The 24,695-nt window shown below is 42.6% G+C and overlaps 1 protein-coding gene across 1 annotated transcript in view; it reads right to left on the bottom strand.

Moving 5' to 3' along the window:
* igsf9b (immunoglobulin superfamily, member 9b) overlaps positions 1-24,695 on the bottom strand; it is a 55,963-nt gene that overhangs the window by 8,235 nt on the left and 23,033 nt on the right. Inside the window, exons 3-16 of the mRNA XM_038997718.1 lie at positions 15,047-15,193; positions 14,198-14,349; positions 13,982-14,099; positions 10,230-10,371; positions 5,735-5,880; positions 5,474-5,616; positions 5,228-5,368; positions 5,025-5,141; positions 4,771-4,921; positions 4,541-4,652; positions 4,269-4,444; positions 3,920-4,158; positions 950-1,034; positions 128-298 (exon numbers count right to left, since the gene is read on the bottom strand). Coding sequence (XP_038853646.1) covers positions 128-298; positions 950-1,034; positions 3,920-4,158; positions 4,269-4,444; positions 4,541-4,652; positions 4,771-4,921; positions 5,025-5,141; positions 5,228-5,368; positions 5,474-5,616; positions 5,735-5,880; positions 10,230-10,371; positions 13,982-14,099; positions 14,198-14,349; positions 15,047-15,193 — 2,040 coding nt within the window. The remainder of the gene's footprint in view (positions 1-127; positions 299-949; positions 1,035-3,919; positions 4,159-4,268; positions 4,445-4,540; positions 4,653-4,770; positions 4,922-5,024; positions 5,142-5,227; positions 5,369-5,473; positions 5,617-5,734; positions 5,881-10,229; positions 10,372-13,981; positions 14,100-14,197; positions 14,350-15,046; positions 15,194-24,695) is intronic.

The raw sequence follows: 24,695 nt of genomic DNA on the forward strand, positions 1-24,695 counted from the left end.
TTGTTATTGTTTCAACTGCAGATTGCCCATTTAAAGATAACCTCTAATAAAACACTTCAATGGATAGAAAGCTTGAAATTCTTTCTCTTTTAGTATCAGGGAAATGTTAGGATAAAACAGTCTTTACCATCTCTCCTCTTCCTGCGCTGATGGGCTCTTCTGTGACTCATAACACAGGCTGTCACCAAGGAGAGGATGATTGAGAGGAACAGGAAGCACACTCCACCCAACACACCAGCCAATAAGGGCTCAGGGACAAACTCCAGAAAGCCTGGCCAGACAGGGTACATCTCCATGCCTGCAACCACAACAGGCACAGTGTGTTAGTAATGCACTAACAACACCGTAGAGACAGCCATGCTTTTGGCTAACAATCAGCGTAATACATGTATCAACATAATGACAACTGTCAAGAGTCATGACTATCACCAAGCACAATTGATATAACTGTTACATAATGTTTAGGGCTGTTTAGTCTTTGTCACGCCCTGATCTGTTTCACCTGTTCCTGTGATTGTCTCCATCCCCTCCAGGTGTCGCTTATTTTCCCAAGTGTATTTATCCCTGTGTTTCCTGTCTCGCTGTCCCAGTTTGTCTTGTATGTTAGTCAAGTCAACCAGCGTGTTTTTCCCGTTCTCCTTGTGCGATTCTCTTTTTGATAGTCTTCCCGGTTTTGACCCCTGCCTGATCATCCTGCCTGCCCTGACATTGATTCTGCCTGCCCTTTGGTACCTTTTGGACTCTGAACTGGTTTTGACCCTTTTGCCTGTCCATGACCATTCTCTTGCCTTACCCTATTGGATTACTAAATATTGCAAGATTCCAACCATCTGCCTCCTGTGTCTGCATCTGGGTCTTGCCTTGTGTCATGATAGTCTTAGCTTTATAACATAACCAGTGTTTCTATCATACAGTTGATCAGAGCTGGCTGTACAGTAAGGATACTAACCTGTGGTGTTCACATTGACAGACTCACTGGGCTCACTCAGTAGCTTGTTACTGCGAGACACCAATCTCAGATCATAAATGCAGTCCTGAGAGGGGACAGGGGAGAGGGAAGAAGGACACGTGTTCAATAAACACAATTCTGGGCAACATACAATGGCTTGCGAAAGTATTCACCCCCTTGGTATTTTTCCTATTTTGTTGCCTTACAACCTGGAATGAAAATTGATCTTTGGGGGGTTTGTATCATTTGATTTACATAACATGCCTACCACTTTGAAGATGATAAATATTTTTGACAAAACAAAACTTGGGCATGCATACCTATTCACCCCCCCCCCCCCCCCCCCCCCCCCCCCAAGTAAATACTGTGTAGAGCCACCTTTTGTAGCAATTACAGCTGCAAGTCTCTTGGGGTATGTCTCTATAAGCTTGGCACATCTAACCACTGGGATTTTTGCCCATTCTTCAAGGCAAAACTGCTCCAGCTCCTTCAAGTTGGATGGGTTCTGCTGGTGTACAGCAATCTTTAAGTCATACCACAGATTCTCAATTGGATTGAGACCTGGGCTTTGACTAGGCAATTCCAAGACATTTAAACGTTTCCCCTTAAACCATTCGAGTGTTGCTTTAGCAGTATGCTTAGGGTCATTGTCCTGCAGGAAGGTGAACCTCCGCCCCAGTCTCAAATCTCTGGAAGACTGAAACAGGTTTCCCTCAAGAAATTCCCTGTACTTAGTGCCATCCACCATTCCTTCAATTCTGACCAGTTTCCGAGTCCCTGCCCGAAGAAAAACATCCCCACAGCATGATGCTGCCACCACCATGCTTCACTGTGGGGATGGTGTTCTCAGGGTGATGAGAGGTGTTGGGTTTGCGCCAGACATAGCATTTTCCTTGATGGCCAAAAATCTAAATTTTAGTCTCATCTGACCAGAGTACCTTCTTCCATATGTTTGGGGAGTCTCCCACACCAAATGTGTTTGCTTATTTTTTTTCTTTAAGCAATCGCTTTTTTCTGGCCACTCTTCCGTAAAGTCCAGCTCTTTGGAGTGTACAGCTTAACTTCTTTGATATAGGGGGCAGCATTTTCACTTTTGGATGAATTGCGTGCCCATAGTGAACTGCCTCCTACTCTGTCCCAGATGCTAATATATGCATATTATTATTACTATTGGATAGAAAACACTCTGAAGTTTCTAAAACTGTTTGAATGATGTCTGTGAGTATAACAGAACTCATATGGCAGGCAAAAACCTGAGAAAAAATCCAAACAGGGAGTGAGAAGGGTCGATGTTAAAGTCATCGCCTATTCAATTCCCTGTAATATATGGATCTGTTTGCACTTCCTACGCCTTCCACTAGATGTCAACAGTCTGTAGAACGCTGAATGAAGCCTCTAGTGTGATGTGGGGCCAGATGGGAGGTGTTTCAGTCACTGGTCTGGCAGATTGCCAGTTCTTGCTCACGTGCCTTCCTCATGATATCGCCTTGCGTTCCATTACTTATACAGACATGAAGAAATGCTCCGGTTGGAACGTTATTGGATATATATGATAACAACATCCTGAAGATTGATTCTCTACTAAGTTTGACCAGTTTATTCGACTTGTAATATAACTTTTTGAAGTTTTTGTCCGATGTTTGCCTGCATCTGCGTGAGCGTTTGGACACGCAAAAGTAGCTAAGTAGCAAAAGTAGCTAATTGGACATAAGTAATGGACATTATCGAACAAAACAACGATTTATTGTGGAACTATGATTCTTGGCAGTGCATTCTGATGAACATAATCAAAGGTAAGGGAATATTTATGATGTAATTTCGTATTTCTGTTGACTCCAACATGGCGGAGAAATGTTGTTAAATCTGAGCGCTGTCTCAGATTATTGCATGGTGTGCTTTTTACGTAAAGTTCTTTTTAAATCTGACACAGCGGTTGCATTAAGAACAAGTGTATCTTTAATTCTGTGTGAAACATGTATCTTTCATCAAAGTTTATGATGAGTATTTCTGTTATTTGACGTGGCTCTCTGCAATTACTCCGGATATTTTAGAGGCATTTCTGAACATGGCGCCAATGTAAACCGAGATTTGTGGATATAAATATGCACATTATCGAACAAAACATAAATGTATTGTGTAACATGATGTCTTATGAGTGTCATCTGATGAAGATCATCAAAGGTTAGTGATTAATTTTATCTCTATTTCTGCTTTTTGATACTACTATCTTTTGCTGGGAAAATGGCTGTGTTTTTCTGTGGCTATGTACTGAGCTAATATAATTGTTTGGTGTGCTTTCCCCATAAATCCTTTTTGAAATCAGACATGTTGGCTGGATTCACAACATGTGTAGCTTTAATTTGGTGCCTTTTATGTGTGATTTCATGAAAGATTGATTTTTATATTTGAATTTGGCGCGCTACATTTTGGGACGCTACCGTCCCACCTATCCCAGAGAAGTTAAAGTGGTCATATGGACAGATACTCCAATCTCTGCTATGGAGCTTTGCAGCTCCTTCAGGGTTATCTTTGATCTCTTTGTTGCCTCTCTGATTAATGCCCTCCTTGCCTGGTCCGTGAGTTTTGGTGGGTGGCCCTCTCTTGGCAGGTTTATTGTGGTGCCATATTCTTTCCATTTTTTAATAATGGATTTAATGGTGCTCTGTGGGATGTTCAAAGTTTCTGATATTTTTTTATAACCTAACCCTGATCTGTACTGTGTATGTCCATTACATAATCCAAATAAAAATCCATTTACATTACAGGTTGTAATGAAACAAAATAGGAAAAACGCCAAGGGGGTGAATACTTTTGCAAGGCACTGTATCTGAAAACACATTAAAGCTTGGAAGTCATCGTCTTCAGATTACAGTTAATGTACTTTAAAGTACTTTTCACTACACCTCATTTATCTAATAGTTAGTGTCTTCATTCATTCTGCCAAGGTCCAAAATTATAATTGCCTCTCACCCTCAGTAATCCTTGTACCAGTAGTTCACTCTGGTTGGCCTTCACAGCGCTGTTGAGAATGACCCATTGGCCTCTGTTCCTCCGAGCGTGGAGGACATACCCAGTGAGGGGTGTGGCCTGAGACTCAGGAGCATACCACTGTAGAACAATCCCAAGCACCGTCTGATTGATTGACAGGAACGAGGGAGGGTCGATAGTTGATAGAGTGGTGATCACTGTCGGTGGATCTGTTGGTAGGGCTGTGGAGGAGAGACAGGATAAGATCAGACTTGTACATACAAAAAAATGTCGATCAGTGTCCAATACAGACAAATTAAAGGGTGCTTTGTCAGTTAAAACTTGTACTGACCCTGCGTCCTGACAGAGGTGATTTCACTGAAGGGCCCAGAGCCCAGTTTGTTCTGAGGCAGGACACTGAACTGGTAGCTGGTGCCAGCCAGCAGCCCTGTCACCAACAGGTGGGACTTGGACGTGGGCACTGGGAGAGATGCCCACTCATGTTTCCCTCTGGAAGCCTGCTTAACCCTGGGGTCAAGAGGGAGGGACTCAGAGATTTAAGAACCATGACAAAGAAGTGAATGGCCAGTGTCATTCTGAAAAACATTGAGATTAGTTACTAACCAGATAGTAAACTTCTGGGTGTATCCTCCATCAAATCCAGGTTCCCAGGACACATTGGCCTGGTTCATCCCGGTGCTTACTGACACGAATGAGGCAGCATGAGGGCTGGTGCCTGGGGGGAAGATGAGGAGGGCAATTTGGCATACACCAGTGGAACGGTATACCCTGTTTACCAATGTACTACAGAATGGCATGTCTTGCCATGTTACTCCATGCAGAGGTCAACTCACCCAGAACCAAGATCACAGTGCCAGTGATGACAGTGGCCACGCGGTTGGTGGCAAGGCACTCCCAGCCCCCCTGGTGGTCTTTCCTGAGAGGCTTCAGGAGGAGGGAGCCGTTGGATAGCACAGTGTATGTGGAGCGAGGAGTGGGACCAACCTATGAGTTGAGAGAGCAACAACAGAGATGAGCGTAAACAGACAGAGAGAAAGGGCTATGCTCTCTGGGGTTCCATCAGCTGTGTCTATTAGGGACACCTCACCTTGCTCCAGGTGATATTGGGAGAGGGGTCTCCATCTGCCTCACAGGGGATGACTAGCTCCCGGCCCACCTCCTGCAGGTACTCAGCACGAGGGGACACAGAGAATGAGGGCGGATCCTGCAGAGGGAAAGACAGTTTTAAGTCCATCCAGACCCACAGGCAGCAGGGTTTTCTATGACCAGGGGCCTGGAGACCAGCCTTACCTGCAGGATAACCTTAGTGGGTTCAGACTGGCCCATGGTTCCATAGCTGTTATAGGCAGTACAGGTGTACATGCCCACTGCATCATCATTGGCTGTGGCTATAAACACTGAGCCCTCAGAGTTCACCTTCCAGCCAGGGACCTGAGCAGACATAGACAGAAGGAGAAAACAAACATGAAATACAACAGAGATCAATGACATGTATTCTATGTATTAGGATTCATGTTTCCCAGTGTGAATACCTACATTGTCAAGGTTTAAATTGTTCCCATCTTTGGTCCAGTTGACAAAGAGCATGGGGGGCTCAGCCTGGACTGGGCAGAAGATGACTCCCCTCATGCCCGTAGGTAGATACGTTTCCCTGGGCATCCGGCCCACCCGGGCAGGGTCTAAGAGAGACAAAGGAAATATATATACACTAAGTCACTCTCCCAGAGATGAACTATAACACACAGGCCAGGAAATCAAGACATGCATACAGTAGCCTAAGTCAACCACAATTCTTACGTTTGACTTTGAGGTGTGCTGAGACAGAGGGTGGGGTCATCAGCCCATTGGTTGGTGTACAGGTGTAAATCCCAGTGTCCTCTGGGACAAGACTAGGGATGAGGAGTGTGCCGTCCACTAAGATCTTCACACGGGTCTTGAGATAGCTGAGAACAAAACACACACACATCACAACCTGGCCTTGAGTGTCTTCTTAGTTGCAATATGCTCCATTGTCTAAGAATTAACTGTGGTCACAATGCTACTACTGGTATATAATTGACTCACTAACAATCAAATTAACTTGTATTGTAGAGGCAAATGCTTTGTGAGATTACATAGAATCAATGCAATGGGCTTGGAAACATAGATACACATCATAAGACAGTATGCTTCTCACATATCCCAGTCAGTGGAGGCTCGTCAGAGAAGGAAGGGGAGGACCATCCTTTTTAGATAAAGCTATACTAAATATATTCAAATGTCATTAAATACTTTATTAAAATACACTGTTTTGCAATGAAGGTCTACAGTAGCCTTAACAGCACTCTGTAGGGTAGCTGTAATGACGAGGCGGTGAGTCGGAAGCAAGTGCAGGTGAAACATTTTAATAAAACAACAAAACCAAGAACACGACACGAACATAATACAGAATGACACCTCACCAAAGGGATGCATCAGGGAGTTTTTTTGTTTTTGTGTTGGAGGTGATGTCGGGTCCGGGTGTCAGGACCGAGGCATCAGGCTCTCACTCCTCAGCCGGTTCGTCAGATTTCTGCGCCTCAGCGGAGGCGACCGGTTCACTCCTGATCCCCGGGATCGTCCCACTCCTGATCCCCGGGATCGTCCCTGTGGTTGGCGTCCTGCGGCTGGAGCCGAACGCGCCGGGAAGGGGGTACTGTCATGTATGCTCTCTCTCCGACGCTCTAGGTCGCCATGCTCCTGCACCTCAGCTGGATCGACAGGTTCCCGCGCCTTAGCAGAGGTGACAGGTCCGCTCCTGATCCCGGAATCATCATCTTGGTCGGCGTCCTGCGGCTGGAGCCACGTGTCGGGGAGGGGGTACTGTCACGTGTGCGCCCTCTCTGCCTCTAGGTCACCAGGCTGCTCGTTAATGCGCACACCTGTCACCATCGCTAAGCGCATTAGCGCAATATGACACTCACCTGGACTCCATCACCTCCTTGATTACCTGCCCTATATATGTCACTCCCCTTTGTTCCTTCACCAGGCATCATTGTTTCTGTTTCAGTTTCATGGCTGTGCATTGTTCGTATTTTGTATTATGTTGTGTTTATTTATTACAACACTCACTCCCTGAACTTGCTTCCCGACTCTCAGCGCACATTGTTACAGTGCCGACCACCATGGTGTAGTCGGAGGACAGCTAGCTTCTGTCCTCCTCTGGGTACATTGACTTCAATACAAAACCTAGGAGGCTCATGGTTCTCACCCCATTCCATAGACTTACACAGTAATTATATATTGCGGAGGACATCCTCCAACCTATCAGAGCTCTTGCAGCATGAACTGACATATTGTCCAACCAATCAAAGGATCAGAGAATTAATCTAGTACAGAAAGCATTATCTACAGCTAGCTAGCACTGCAGTGCATAAAATGTGGTGATTAGTTGACTCAAAGAGAGAGAAAGACAATAGTTGAACAGTTTTGAACAAATTAATTTGTTCCAAAATGAAGAAGCAAGAAAGAGATAGAGACAGATTTCATATTTTTTTTACTTTCAGTTTCACTTACTTAGCTAGCAAATGCAGCTACAGTTGAAGTCTGAAGTTTACATACACTTATGTCATTAAAACTCGTCTTTCAACCACTCCACAAATTTCTTGATAACAAACTATAGTTTTGGCAAGTCGGTTAGGACATCTACTTTGTGCATGACACAAGTAATTTTTCCAACAATTGTTTACAGACAGATTATTTCACATACACTGTATTACAATTCCAGTGGGTCAGAAGTTTACATACACTAAGTTGACTGTGCCTTTAAACAGCTTGGAAAATTCCAGAAAATGATGTCATGGCTTTAGAAGCTTCTGATAGGCTAATTGACATAATTTGAGTCAATTGGTGGTGTACCTGTGGATGTATTTCAAGGCCTACCTTCAAACTCAGTGCCTCTTTGCTTGACATCATGTGAAAATCAAAAGAAATCAGCCAAGACCTCAGAAAAAAAATTGTAGACCTCAACAAGTCTAGTTCATCCTTGGGAGCAATTTCCAAAAGCCTGAAGGTACCATGTTCATCTGTACAAACAATAGTACGCAAGTATAAACACCATGGGACCACACAGCCGTCATACCGCTCAGGAAGGAGACGTGTTCTGTCTCCTAGATATGAACGTACTTTGGTGCGAAAAGTGCAAATCAATCCCAGAACAACAGAAAAGGACCTTGAGAAGATGCTGGAGGAACCAGGTACAAAAGTATCTATATCCACAGTAAAACGAGTCCTATATCGACATAACCTGAAAGGCTGCTCAGCAAGGAAGAAGCCACTGCTCCAAAACCGCCATAAAAAAGCCAGACTACGGTTTGCAACTGCACATGGGGACAAAGATTGTACTTTTTGGAGAAATGTCCTCTGCTCTGATGAAACAAAAATAGAACTGCTTGGCCATAATGACCATCGTTATTTTTGGAGGAAAAAGGGGGAGGCTTGCAAGCCGAAGAACACCATCCCAACCGTGAAGCATGGGGGTGGCAGGATCATGTTGTGGGGGTGCTTTGCTGCAGGAGGGACTGGTGCACTTCATAAAATAGATTGCATCATGAGGCAGGAAAATTATGTGGATATATTGAAGCAACATCTCAAGACATCAGTCAGGAAGTTAAAGCTTGGTCGCAAATGGGTCTTCCAAATGGACAATGACCCCAAGCATACTTCCAAAGTTGTGGTAAAATGGCTTAAGGACAACAAAGTCAAGGCATTGGAGTGGCCATCACAAAGCCCTGACCTCAATCCTATAGAACATTTGTGGCCAGAACTGAAAAAGCAGGCCTACAAACCTGACTCAGTTACACCAGCTCTGTCAGGAGGAATCCAAAATTCACCCAACTTATTGTGGGAAGCTTGTGGAAGGCTACTCGAAACGTTTGACCCAAGTTAAACAATTTAAAGGGCAATGCTACCAAATACTAATTGAGTGTATGTAAACTTCTGACCCACTCGGAATGTGATGAAATAAATAAAACCTGAAATAAATCATTCTCTCTACTATTATTCTGACATTTCACATTCTTAAAATAAAGCGGTGATCCTAACTGACCTAAGACAGGGAATTATTACTAGGATCAAATGTCAGGAATTGTGAAAAACGGAGTTTAAATGTATTTTGCTAAGGTGTATATAAACTTCCGACTTCAACTGTAGCTAGTTTAGCCTACTCAAACACAGAGGGATGCTATTTTAGCTAACTGGCTATAACTATCCAACACAACACTGGAACTCTTAAAAGTCAAGGTAAGCTTTTGGTTTTACTAATTTATTGCCATCGGGGCCTGCCGGTGTAAGTGCTAAATTGCTTACTGACTATACACTGTAACGTTACTGCATGATTGTAGAGGGTTTACTAACGCATTAGTTCTATTAGCTATGTTGATGATGATGTTGCTTTAGCTTATATGGTGACAACAATGTAGGCTGTGTGTAGCTGTTATGATATGGTTTGGCTTGGAAAGTTTTTTTTTGCCTGGTCACATACAGCTGATGTGTTGTGCATTGAAGTCCACAAGCGAATGGAAAAGGTGAGAGGAGGAGAGCGCATAGATGTGAGAAGGAATACAACATGGCTGCTGTGAAAGTGAACTGGGTTTACACGTGATCAGGTGTGTATTCATTCCGCCGATTCTCTTGAATAACGTTTCTTAAACGGAAGCAAACGGAATGAAACGGGGATAAACATACCTGAATTTGTCCAATAGAAACTCTTGTTTGCAACTATTGGACTAATGATTACACCCTAGATCAGCTCGATGCAGGCAAGAGTGTGCAATGCAGTATTGAATGTGTCACTGTCTGTCTGTCCATGTGTCTGTCACCTAAAATAAATGCCTCGACCAGTGTGCACCTACACTGTAAACTTTCATTCATAGGCTTGGTTGAAGCAACCTCATGATGGATATAGGGAAACATTTTGTATAATGTACTGTAGTAGCCTAAACCTATCGCTGTCACATTGAACTGGGTGAATGGAATATGAATGACAGTTATCCAATATGCTGTAATAAAAATAGGCCATGCTTATGAAAATAAAAAAGATTGTCCTCCGTCATCTTAAACTGCGCTGACTGCCACTGATCCCAGTAGCTTCTGTAGTTTGTGTTTCTACTGTAGTTTGTGTTGTAGTTTGTGTTTCTACTGTAGTTTGTGTTTCTGTGTGTGTTTGTGTTGTAGTTTGTGTTTCTACTGTAGTTTGTGTTTCTGTGTGTGTTTCTACTGTAGTTTGTGTTTCTAATGTAGTTTGTGTGTTTACAATGTGTCAAAGTCAACTCACTCTATATGGTAGACATTCTGTCCCTGTTTCCACCACTCATAGGTGAGGTTGGAGGGATAGGCCTCAGCTTGGCACTGCAGAACTGCATCCTGGGATATGTTGAGGGTGGTGTCCTCTGGGGCGATGATGATGAGTGGAGGACCTATTTTGAAGTTGGGAGAATTTAAGTTACTGCATACATGTGCTTTTATCTGGTTGTAAAACAAGTGAGTCATACTGATAAACCTTAATGATACAGGTATGAGGACACAAATAACAGCTGAGGTTTTGATGTGACAAGAACAGTGCATTTATAGACCATACACCACTAGATGGAAGTGTCACAGTAGCTCTGGGCCTGTATCCACAAAGCATCTCAGAGTAAAAGTGCTGATCTAGGATCAGTTTAGCCTTTTAGATTATAATGAATATGATTATATTGACAGATCCTAGATCAGCACTCCTACTCTGAGATACTTTGGGGATACGGGCCCTGATAGTAAAATGGCGCCGGAGGGGAAGGCTGCCGTCTTATCGGCTCTTAACCAACCATGCTATTTTGTTTGTTTATTCGCGTTGTTCGTAACTTGTTTTGTACATAATGTTGCTGCTACCATCTCTTATGACCGAAAAGAGCTTCTGGACATCAGAACGGCGATTGCTCACCTCAAACTGGACAAAGAGTTGTTCTTCAATGAGTCGGACGGGAGGGATTTAATACAGACACCCGACCAGGCCCAGATCACCGTTATTTGCTGGAGAAGAAAACGCAGATTTCGCGGAAAGAGATCAGGGTGCCTTGTGAGGATCAGGCGACGAGAGGCTAATCTTCCCATGCCTTCCGTCCTGCTAGCTAACGTTCAATCGCTGGAAAATAAATGGGACGAACGGAAAGCACGTTTATTCTACCAACGGGACATTAAAAACTGTAATATCTTATGTTTCGCCGAGTCGTGGGTGAACGACGACATTAAGAACATACAGCTGGCGGGTTATATACTTTATCGGCAGGACAAAAAAGCAGCCTCTGGTAAGACATGGGATGGGAGCCTATGCATTTATGTAAACAACAGCTGGTGTATGATATCTAAGGAAGTCTCGAGGTTTTGCTCGCCTGAGGTAGAGTATCTCATGATAAGCTTTAGACCACACTATCTACCAAGAAAGTTTTCATCTGTATTTTTCGTAGCTGTCTACATACCACCTCAATGAGCTGTATACCGCCATAAGCAAACAGGAAAAAGCTCATCCAGAGGCTGCACTCCTAGTGGCCGGGGACTTTAATGCAGGGAAACTTAAATCAGTTTTAGCTAATTTCTATCAGCATGTTAATTGTGCAACCAGAGGGAAAAATATTAGACCACCTTCACTCCACACACAGAGACACGTACAAAGCTTTCCCTCGCCCTCCATTTGGCAAATCTGACCATAATTCTATCCTCCTGATTCCTGCTTACAAGCAAAAATTAAAGCAGGAAGTACCAGTGACTTGGTCTATAAAACAAGTGGTCAGATGAAGCAGATGCTAAGCTACAGGACTGTTTTGCTAGCAAAAACTGGATTATGTTTAGGGATTCTTCCAATGGCATTGAGGAGTACACCACATCAGTCACTGGCTTTATCAATAAGTGCATCAAGGACGTCGTCCCCACAGTAGTGACTGTACGTACATACCCCAACCAGAAGCCATGGATTACAGGCAACATTCGCAATGAGCTAAAAGGTAGAGCAGCCGCTTTCAAGGAGTAGGACTCTTACCCGGAAGCTTATAAGAAATCCCGCTATGCCCTCCGACGAACCATCAAAAAGGCAAAGCGTCAATACAGGACTAAGATTGAATCGTACTACACCGGCTCCGACACTTGTCGGATGTGGCAGGGCCTGCAAACTATTACAGACTACAAAGGGAAGCACGGCCGAGAGCCACCCAGTATCACGAGCCTACCAGACGAGCTAAATAACTTCTATGCTCGCTTCGAGGCAAGTAACACTGAAACACGCATGAGAGCATCAGCTGTTCCGCACGACTGTGTTATCACACTCTCCGAAGCCGATGTGAGTAAGACCTTTAAACAGTTGAACATTCACGAGGCAACAGGACCAGACGGATTACCGGGATGCGCACTCCGAGCATGTGCTGACCAACTGGAGAGTGTTTTCTTTAACATTTTCAACCTCTCCCTGTCTGAGTCTGTAATACCAACATGTTTCAATCAGACCACTGTAGTCCCTGTGCCCAAGAGCACTAAGGTAACCTGCCTAAATGACTACTGACCCATAGCACTCACATCTGTAGCCATGAAATGCTTTGAAAGGCTGGTCATGGCTCTCATCAACACCATCATCCCAGAAACCCTGGACCCACTCCAATTTGCATACCGCACCAACAGATCCACAGATGATGCAATCTCTACAGTGGTCTCAAGCCATAAGACTCCTGAACAGCTAATCAAATGGCTACCCAGACTATTTTCCCAGAAAACATATGTGCTTTAAGTTGGCTTTCTGTTAAACTAAAGGCAGAGGCTGCGGATCCGTAGGTAACCACCATATCCCAGCCCCCTGGAACCCTTTTCCCCAGGGACGCATTCAGCAGGACGCAATGTTTTGGAACGTTCAGAGAGAAATATGTGTTGTAGAACAAACATGCCTCTCTGACATGTTGAACAAGGAATCACGTAGGCTCTATTCATAGCATTCCTATCTGCAATGTTCAACAACATTTGGCTACTGAACGTGGCCCGGAGCTGAAGATCGGAATCACGTTCTGTGCACGTGTTTCTTTACCTCTAATTTACGCACACATTTTTGTGGTCAAGTTTTACAGGTGAAAAATTGTAAGCTGACATATGGAATTGTTTTAAGAAGGTCCTACCATGGATAATTTAGCTATTTGATTTAGAATTTTAGGACACCTTTAGGTATCAAACTAAATATGTATAAATTATTTGATAAAATATTGAATTTGGCCTTTACCACTATAGCCCAGAGAAACACATTGAATAACACATTCCTAAATGGCAAAATATATATATATAAATCATAATGAATATATATATTCGTATAATTATATATATATATATAATTATACGAATTGATGCTGTTCTGAGGGCAAAAGGGGGTGCAACTCAATGTTAGGAAGGTATTCCTAATGTTTTGTACACTCAGTGTATGTACTTGCTAATACCCTGAGATCTTGGAGTTGCAGAAATTATGTTGCAGAAATTATGTAGCAAAAATTTAAGTGTAGGGTAAAGGCAAGCACCCTAGGTGTAGACAGTACGCTTTGTGTGGTCAGTGTAGGCTCTTTCTCCCTTTCTCCAGGCTCCTCTCCAATGAGAGACATACAGTGGTGAGAAAGACAGGGGTATTGAATCCTGGTGTTCCTAATGTTAGGAACATTTATTCAGCTTTGATCTAACTTTATTAAACGACCACCATTCGTCAGAGTAGCCTGTTCTCTATGAGAAGAGCAGAGACTATGAGTAAAGTAGGGAATCCCATACATGCGCAGAAGCTTTAGGACCTTTAGCTGACGGGAAGAGGGGTCCAGAAAAGACGTATCTGCAGCCACTCCGTAAACTAAATGGTTAGTAAACTAAATGGTTTGTCTTCTTAACCAGACCTAAGGTTTTAAGGACTAATGTATGAACCTTTAGGGGTTAATACATTGGAGACCCTTAAGGTGAGCGAACTGAGCTGATTGGGCTTATGAGAAGTCCGCAGAGGACCTGCCTGCCTCTCCCAGATGGTTAGAAGATAGTCAGACTGACCTTTGACCTGCAGCTGGGTAGTATGGGTCAGATTCCCCTCCGAGTTGGACACATGACATTTATACATTCCTGATGTCTCTCTGGTGACGGGGGCCAAAGATAAGGTGCCATTGAGCACCTGTGAGAGAGGGAGGGAGAAAGAAAGAGATTGCAGATGCTTTGAATCATGACCAACAACTTCATCCAACAACAGCAAACAGAAGCTTTTCTACATACCACTATCTTTTCACCATTCTCAATTGGGGTCTCATCTTTATGCCAGATAACAGTTGGTCGAGGGTTACCATGGGCACCACAGCTGAGGGTCAGGGAGTCCCCTAGCAGGACTTCCACAAAGGTAGGCGGAGTCTTGATAAATACAGGTGGGGCTGTAGGGGGAAAATTAGATGATCTTTAAACAAATGTAACACAATTATCTAGCTAGTTAATTAACTACTGTGTAACAATTAGTTAACTAATGGGAAACTATGAATTATGTTACTGCTATATTTGTAAGCTAGTCATGGCCTCTGATCACCCAAACATGTTGAGTAACCAGGTACGTTACATGGATGTAACACAATACTTGCCCTGATGACATCCTATTTGATGCGTAAGGGAGGAAGAAAATAAGACAAGATGGACAAATGGAAAGAAAGAGAGGATGAGAGGTAGATAGTAAATTGGAGTGGCATGTGTTTTGATATGTGGGTGAATGGGAAAACAGAATAGGAAAAGGAGAGAGTGACAGTAGGAGGAGAGAAGGATGCAGGACAAGAGAAACACTTGAACACAAAACATTGTTTTCCCTTTAGCCTCCACTATCCTGGTGAGGTCACGTGCACTGTGTCTACGTCCCCTGTGGCGAGACGAGACGTGTCGTGAGCAGTGTGTAAAACACTGAGCATTATGCAACAACAACTTATACACTGAAAAAAGACTCCATATGAAGATAAACAGGAGGGACATGCTGAGGATGTTGAGAATATTCTAAAGGGAAAACACTGATGGTTGTGAGCAGTTAGAGGATGACTTGTCCTGTAGGTCCAGTTCCTCTGACTGCCACAGAGACCCACTGAGCTGCACCTGTGATGGAGAGGAAGGTCCAGGTGCCATTGCGGAACTCGTCTGTGGTGCAGTCCAGGAGCAGGATGCGACACTCGAACCAGCCCTCGTCCTCCAGGCTCAGCCCCTCCACCAGCAGCGAGGCCCCCCGGGTCAGAGACACACGGCCTGGGCACAGAGAGAGACAGAGAGCCCCCAGGGTCAGAACATACAACCAGACTAGCAGAGTCAGCACATGCAAACAGAGGGCTTACCAAGCAGAGGACACAGGCATCCAATGTCACAAAAGGCCACAGGCAAAGTCAAACCTCATGGGTTTTCAGGACATCAACTATACTGTCCCATTTAAGTTTTCTGTGAGTTAGTATCAAATAATCAATTATACATTACTTAAATTCCCCAAAGGGTTTAGGGCTTTTCGGTCTGCTTAATGGAATATATGGAATGACATAAATGGCAAACAGAGAATGTAATTTAAAGAGAAGCCAGAGACCTTGGGATAGGGAAGTACAAACACATGATTCAATTGTGACAAGCAGAGCAAGATTCTAGTTGAGAAAGATTTACTATATTTAGACTTCCCGTTGTTTACAATACGGAGAGTGATGAAGAGAATAGATAAAAAAGGGTAAAGGCAGTTTGGTACCAATACATCAACACAATAGAGAAGCTCTTATCAATGTCAAAATGTCACCAGATTCCACCGGAATTTGAAGATTTGTTTTGAAATGTATCACCTGTTTTTGTTTATCATGGAGGAGCATATGGCAGAGAGGGAAACTGTGGAAAGCGGAAGACACTTTATGAAGTGCTCTCTCCCCCCCACCTCCTTCCAAACACACGTCTCTCTATCTCACACTCCGCCCCTCTCTTTTTCTTTCTACTTCTTACAACTCCTTGTCGGGCTTTGAAACGTGATCTTTTGGTTGCCTGGTGACTGAAGCCTGGTTTTCAGGGTACTAAGTTACCCGTCTTTCCCCACCCCCTCCTTATTCAGTCTCTCAATGAACTCTTTTTTCCCCAAATGCAGGGTTTTAAATGATAGGAGGATGTGTATAGTAAATCAGTGGAAAACTCATGCTTTTAGCAGGCAACAGCCAAGCAGTTTTAAAATAAACAGAGCAGTCACAGAGAAACCTCATGCATCCCCTCAGAACAAAACAAACGTACCCAATGAGTTACTCATAAATGTAAGTTAATAATGTTTGGAGCTATAAATGAGCAGAGGAGGAAGCCCTTGGCTTTTAACTTGGCTTTTAAACACAGGAAATATACATATTTTTCAAGGTGGAAAAAGTTAAACCAATTAACCCTCTGACAAGGAATAGGGAAAGGGAAAGGGGGATACCTAGCCAGTTGTACAACTGAATGCCTTCATATGATGAGGTCTGATAAATGCTTAGGCTTTATAAGCCTCTGTAGTAAGCAATTGTAGTAGATAACCAATGCAATTCTACAGCCTGCAGAATCTAGAATAAAGACTGCAGGCACCTTGTACACTAAATCCTATGATTGACAACACAATGTGTAAAAAGCCCCTATTTCCAGAAAAAAAGCCCCTAGTCTGTTCATTGAATAAGCATGAGAATAGAAACGAAGTAGCACCCTCATCATTGAATCTTTTCACGACACAATCTTGTACTTCAGCTCCTGAGGTCATTTCACCAGGGTGTTGAATGACAAAAAAGATTTATTGAATTTACTTCAACTTTGAAATTATGCCAAAAAACATCAGAGGAAAACAGCGACTATTCAGCTGTCCAGGATGTTTTCCCTTCAGACAGCAGTGGCCGGAGGTAGCCTTGTGATTAATTAAGCAAAATGCACCCACAGCCTTGAGGCTTCAGGGTGAAACACCACACTGTGTTTAAAAAGGGATTAGAATAAGTAACAATTAACCCCACATTCCAGAGAGGGGCTGTTGTTTTGGTTAATAGTAAGGTATGCTTGCAGAGGTAATGATTGTCTGACCTGCTTCAACTCAGACCCAATCATTACTGGGCGGCTCTCAGTTTGTGCTTACATAAAAATGTACCTCTGATCCCAGGTCAGTGTTATTAGGAGAGCTGATAGGACACTCAGAGAAAGGAAATGTGTGCTGAAATGATAACAGGTGTATCAAAGACTTCAGGCATTGGCTGTTATCTCAAAGTGAGGGATCCTCCCTGAGCTGTCTATTTCCTGTACAGACTTTTTCCCAAAAAGCAATGGAATTAACTCCACACCCAGTGCACTGGAGAAAAACTATTTCATGTGTAACACTTCACACACACTCTCACACCTAATCCCTTTGTGGCTAGAAATGCTGAGTAACATTTTAAATTCATTAAGATTACCAGCACCTCTAAGAATGATTAAGAATCAAACACAAACCAAGGAATTCCCAATAGCCAAATAAATCTAAATACTGACATGCAAGCATGAGCGTGCACAGCATATGAGTTGATTTTCAAAACCTTGAGTGTGCAGTTCCAACTGGCTCACCACTGGGGAATTTTTAGTTTGACTATCAAACACTTAACTTTCTTGCTCCCCTCCTGCCTGTCCATCACTACAAAGGGAAGGCAACTCCCCCACACCACCCCTCGTAATTCTCTCAGATTACCATAGTGATGAAACCAAGAATACCCAAGGCTGGGAGTTTGGATTTGAATTCAGTTGCTGTGGAAACGGGGAGCGACGACGGGGTAAAACACTGGGAAGGGAGGGCCAATCACAGGGGGTGGGTTTGTGCCTGTGATTCAAAAAAATTACACATGGAAGAAACATGTTTGGATTTAAATAATGGGTAAATGGCTTGTGACTGATCCAGCAGTAGGAAATGGAGACAGTGGGTGCATTCGTAAATTCACTCTGGCTACCTACTCTGATTTCAGAGCACTCTCGTCTGAGTGTGCCAGAGCGCAGAATAACTGACAAATTTACGAACGCTCAACACCCATTGAATATGGCTGGTGTCAGTAAACGTCGGCAAAAAAAGCACAATTCAATTGTTGTCAGCAGCAGTTCTTGATAATGCTCTGGATAACATAAAAACAGCCTAACCAGCTCTGCTAGGGCAAGTAAAATGGTCAGAGTGAGGTGTTCTCTCATTTGTGTCTGGAAGTAGCTAGCAAGCTAGCCAACATTAGCCAGTTAGCTTGGATGCTTGACTGCAGTTGTGAGGCCAGAACGCTCGGATCAACCCTACTCCTCGGACAGAGCTTCCAGTGTGCGCTCTGAACGCTCCGTGAGCGAAACGCTCTGAATTTACGAACAGACAATCTTACAACACTCTGAATTTACGAACGCCCAGAGGGCACTCCGAGTGCACTCTGGCACTCCAGATTGAAATTACGAACGCACCCAGTGTGAGAGCTAAAAGAGAGCCAGAGAGAGAAAAGCATGTTTTAATTCGAATCTGAGGTCAGACAATAGTGACAAATGCAGTTTTATTTTAATTATTTGTCTAGCCATGGATGGTCCCAAAAGGCAAAATTGCTTCCATTCATAAAAACAAATTAGAATAAGATAAAAAAATAAGTATGTGCCCTGTAAATGATTGCTTTTGTTATTAAGATGGACAGATGGGTCACTACCACATGATTTAAAATAATGTTCCAAATTAAAGGTGTGGACAATTTCCAATCCATCCCAACTCGAAAGAAAAATATGGGGATCTGAATACTCATCAAAGATGACCAAGTATTGATTAAAATTGTTAAATGGCTCAGCGCTGCATTCTACAAGGAATACAATGACAGATTATGGCGTGGTTATAGAAGGTATTTGGATCAATAAGCCACCGACTACTACCAATGAGTGAGACCTCACTGACCTCAGTGAGCCTGCAACATTCCAGCAGACACATTCATTACTCCCACTTGGCCTGCATTAGCACAATATCCTGAGGTCCTCCTATACACTAGTCTCTATGGAGCACAGAGACAGAGAAACACTAGCTGCTCCTTTTTCCTGTCTATTCTCCTCACTGTTTTTCCACCCCCAGATATCACATGACGACTTCAGTCCACCTTGCAACGAGCTGCTATTCTGACAGGTCTGGCTGGTGTGCAGTGAAGGGTGCATAATGGAAACTCTAATGCACCCATTCAGTTCAGCATTCCCCTCTAAGACGCACCACCCTCCACATTAGCCAGAGTCAAGTTCTCCCCCAGTGGGTGGCAGGTTAAAAATCACTCAGCTCTTTCTGTGCTGCACCGCTCACTGCACTGCCAGAGAACTGGCTTGCCTGTATTCTGACAACAGTTTTTATGTAACCATGGCCTGGGGTTTTAATATACAAGGAGGCTCTCTGTAATGTACTGCATTGTGTTTAAAATCACTCTGTGCTCCCATGCTTACTTTAGTGAAACTGGTGTTAAAATCGTATTAATTTTACCCACATAATTCCATTCAAGCTGGGTGTCACACATATGGAAGTCAACACTTCCGATGCAGTGATTGTGTGGCAAATGCTGTTCATTGTGGTCCATGCAGCCTCTCAGCGTTAAATCTCTGGGATAATGTTCTATTGTTCGGAGGAAATGGAATGGACATGTGATTGTTGCAGTGGTGGTTCCCACTGCTGCGTAATTACATGTTGTAATGCACGGGGATATACAGAATTTCATATGCTACAATTAATAGCGGCACCTATGGAGGAAGACAGATCATTCTGTTTACAGAGGCCTCAGTTTTGTTTTTCTTTATCCGTTCCGTATGTGTTTAAGGGAGACAGGCAGAGGTGCATTGTGGGATGTGTTTTGATTTGAATACAATCATAAGTCTGGGGCCAGCCCCCAGCCCCTGACAGCCCACCCCTCCCTTACCCCCAAATTTCCCTCTTCAATCCTCCTCTCCCCTAATCAGTTTAACCCTCTTATGAATAGCTCTTTGTCAAGCAATAGATTACAGTTAACTCAGTCCCTCTCTCTCTGTCCGGCTGTTTTAACCCTTGCACCAGCAAGCACGTTCTGCTCACATGGTCAAGCCACTGCAGCAGTGAGTGACACATCCAAACCTCAGCCCCAGCCAACTTGGCCAACTACAGAATGGCCCTCCATGCCTGAATCAGAAAACAAGCTATTTAGAAGCAACAAGTCAACCATGGTCTACAGCATTTAAATCTGTGACAAAGCATGGAAGTGTCAATGTACATACTAACATACTGTATGACTTAGAAATTACCATGTGCAGGTGTTCATGCATGTGTTAGTTTTTTTATGAGCCCTTTTGTATTCCATACATGATGTACAGTACTGGTAAATAATTGACAGATGCTGCATTTGTTCTGCTCATTCGTTCAAATGAAATCAAGCTTTATTTATACAGCACATTTCAGACATGGAATTTGTATTAAGGCAATTCTAACATTTTAAAAACATTACAATACATTCATTACAGAATTCACAAGATACTAAGTGTGTGCCCTCAGGCCCATAATCCACCACCACATATCTACAACACAAAATCAAGGTGTATGTGTGTGTATTGTGCATATGTTATCATGTGTGTATGCATGCCTCTGTGCCTATGTTTGTGTTGCTTCACAGTCACTGCTGTTCCATAAGGTGTATTTTTATCTGTTTTTAAAATCTGATTCTACTGCTTGCATCAGTTACCTGATGTGGAATAGAGTTCCATGTAGTCATGGCTCTATGTAGTACTGTGCGCCTCCCATAGTCTGTTCTGGACTTGGGGACTGTGAACAGACTTCTGGTGGTATATCTTGTGAGGTATGCATGGGTGTCTGAGCTGTATGCTAGTCGTTTAAACAGACAACTTGGTGCTTTCAACATGTCAATACCTCTCACAAATACAAGTAGTGGTGAAGTCAATCTCACCTCTAGAGATTGACATGCATATTATTAATGTTTGCTCTCTGTGTACATCCAAGGGCCAGCTGTGCTGCCCTGTTCTGAGCCAATTGCAATTTTCGTAATTCCCTCTTTGTGGCACCTGACCACACGTCTGAACAGTAGTCCAGGTGCGACAAAACTAGAGCCTGTAGGACTTGCCTTGTTGATAGTGCTGTTAAGAAGGTAGAGTAGCGCTTTAATATGGACAGATTTCTCCCTATCTTAGCTACTGTTGTATCAATATGTTTTGACCATGACAGTTTACAATCCAGGGTTACTCCAAGCAGTTTAGTCACCTCAACTTGCTCAATTTCCACATTATTTATTACAATATTTAGTTGAGGTTTAGGGTTTAGTGAATGATCTGTCCCAAATACAATGCTTTTAGTTTTTGAAATATTTAGGACTAACTTATTGAAACCAACTGCAGCTCTTTGTTAGTGTTTCAGTCATTTCAGTTGCTGTAGTAGCTTAAGTGTATGGTGTTGAGTCATCCGCATACAAAGACACACTGGCTTTACTCAGTCAGTGGCATGTCATTAGTAAATATTGAAAAAAGTAAGAGGCCTAGACAGCTGCCCTGAGGAATTCCTGGTTCTACCTGGATTATGTTGGCTTCCATTAAAGAGAGGCTTCCATTAAAGAACACCCTCTGTGTTCTGTTAGACAGGTAACTCTTTATCCACAATATAGCAGGGGGTGTAAAGCCATAGCACATATGTTTTTTCAGCAGCAGACTATCATCGATAATGTCAAAAGCCACACTGAAGTCTAACAAAACAGCCCCCACAATCAATTTCGGCCAATCATCAGTAATTTGTGTAAGTGCTGTGCTTGTTGAATATCCTTCCCTATAAGCATGCTGAAAGTCTTGTCAATTTGTTTACTGTAAAATAGCATTGTATCTGGTCAAAACCATTTTTTCCAAAACTTTACTAAGTTTTACTAAGTAACAGGCTGATTGAGCCAGTAAAGGGGGCTTTACTATTCTTAGGTAGCGGAATGACTTTTGCTTCCCTCCAGGCCTGAGGGCACACACTTTCTAGTAGGCTTAAATTGAAGATATGGCAAATAGAGGGCCAATATCATCCGCTATTATCATCAGTAATTTTCCATCCAAGTTGTCAGACCCCGGTGGCTTGTCATTGTTGATTGACAACAATAATTTTTTCACCTCTTTTTCACACACTCACTTTATGGAATTCAAAATGACAATTCTTGTCTTTCATAATTTGGTCTGATATACTTGGATGTGTAGTGTCAGCGTTTGTTGCTGAAATGTCATGCCTAAATTTGCTAATCTTGCCAATGAAAAAAAACTTTAAAGTAGATGGAAATATCAGTCGGTTTTGTAATGAATGAGCCATCTGATTCAATGAATGATGGAGCTGAGTTTGCCTTTTTCCCCAAATTTATTTGAAGGCGCTCCAAAGCTTTTTACTATCATTCTTTATGTAATTTATCTTTGTTTCATAGTGTAGTTTCTTCTTCTTTTTATTCAGCTTAGTCACATGATTTCTCAATTTGCAGTACATTTGCCAATCGGTTGTGTAGCCTGACTTATTTGCCATTCCGTTTGCCTCATCCCTCTCAACCATACAATTTTCCAATTCCTCATAAATCCACGGGGATTTAACAGTTTTTACAGTAATTTTCTCAATGGGTGGATGCTTATTAGTAACTGGGAAAAACAATTTCATAAATGTGTCAATTGCAACGTCTGTTTGCTCCTCATTAAACACCACAGACCAACAAATATTCTTTACATCAACAGCATAGGCATCACTACATGTTATCCAGATACTGACTGTTAGCACTTGGTGGTCTATAGCAGCTTCCCACAAGAATGGGCTTTAGGTGAGGCAGGTGAATCTGTAGCCATATTACTTCAACAGTATTTAACATGAGATTTTCTCTAATCTTTACAGGAATGTGGCTCTGAATATAAACAGCAACACCTCCACCACTGGCATTTCTGTCTTTTCTGTAAATGTTCTAAACTTGTATTGCTACCACTGTATCATCAAAGGTATTGTCTAAGTTAGAGGTCGACCGATTATGATTTTTCAACGCCGATACCGATACCGATTATTGGAGGACCAAAAAAAGCCGAAACCGATTAATCGGCCGTTTTTTAAAAATGTATTTGTAATAATGACAATTACAACAATACTGAATGAAAACTTATTTTAACTTAATATAATACATCAATAAAATCAATTTAGCCTCAAATAAATCATGAAACATGTTCAATTTGGTTTAAATAATGCAAAGTGTTGGAGAAGAAAGTAAAAGTGCAATATGTGCCATGTAAAAAAGCTAACGTTTAAGTTCCTTGCTCAGAACATGAGAACATATGAAAGCTGGTGGCTCCTTTTAACATGAGTCTTCAATATTCCCAGGTAAGAAGTTTTAGGTTGTAGTTATAGGAATTATAGGACTTTTTCTCTCTATACCATTTGTATTTCATATACCTTTGACTATTGAATGTTCTTATAGGCACTTTAGTATTGCCAGTGTAACAGTATAGCTTCCGTCCCTCTCCTCGCCCCCTACCTGGGCTCGAACCAGGAACACATCGACAACAGCCACCCTCGAAGCATCGTTACCCATCAATCCACAAAAGCCCCGCAAAAGCCCCTTGCAGAGCAAGGGGAACAACTACTTCAAGGTCTCAGAGCGAGTGAAGTCACCGATTGAAACGCTATTATCGCGCACCCCGCTAACTAGCTAGCCATTTCACATCGGTTACACCAGCCTAATCTCGAGAGATGATATGCTTGAAGTCATAAACAGCTCAATGCTTGAAGCACAGCGAAAGGCTGCTGGCAAAAAGATGGTGGTGTTTTGTTTCCAAAAAGTAGGGAAATTGTCAACAAAAGTTACACCCATTGAGCTACAATAATCACGTAGCCAGTTGTGAAGAGAAAGAATCCCGCTAAAGCGCTCAATGCCACGATTCAGAGATGGCACAGGGCCAGATATGATGTGTCTGTTATTAGTGTCGAGCAGAGAGTCAATCAGCTCTTTGAAATCCAGTTTCAACTGTTCAGAGCTACCCTTCATAATGTAATTAAAACCCATATGGACTACGATAGAATCGATGTCCATGTCCTGGCGTAGTACATTCGGGAGCAGCTTAGTAATGTCATTTATTTTCAAATTCAAATCAAATTTTATTTGTCACATACACATGGTTAGCAGATATTAATGCGAGTGTAGCGAAATGCTTGTGCTTCTTGTTCCGACAATGCAGTAATAACCAACGAGTAATCTAACCTAACAATTCCAAAACTACTACCTTATACACACAAGTGTAAAGGGATAAAGAATATGTACATAAAGATATATGAATGAGTGATGGTACAGAACGGCATAGGCAAGATGCAGTAGATGGTATCGAGTACAGTATATACATATAAGATGAGTAATGTAGGGTATGTAAACATAAAAGTGCATAGTTTAAAGTGGCTAGTGATACATGTATTACATAAAGATGGCAAGATGCAGTAGATGATATAGAGTACAGTATATACATATACATTATATTAAGTGGCATTGTTTAAAGTGGCTAGTAATACATTGTTGATCAATTTCCATCAATTTCAATTATTAAAGTGAGCTGGAGTTGAGTCAGTATGTTGGCAGCAGCCACTCAATGTTAGTGGTGGCTGTTTAACAGTCTGATGGCCTTGAGATAAAAGCTGTTTTTCAGTCTCTCGGTCCCTGCTTTGATGCACCTGTACTGACCTCGCCTTCTGGATGATAGCGGGGTGAACAGGCAGTGGCTCGGGTGGTTGTTGTCCTTGATGATCTTTATGGCCTTCCTG

The sequence above is a fragment of the Salvelinus namaycush genome, chromosome 1, assembly GCF_016432855.1.
Source record: "Salvelinus namaycush isolate Seneca chromosome 1, SaNama_1.0, whole genome shotgun sequence".
Lineage (NCBI taxonomy): Eukaryota > Metazoa > Chordata > Actinopteri > Salmoniformes > Salmonidae > Salvelinus > Salvelinus namaycush.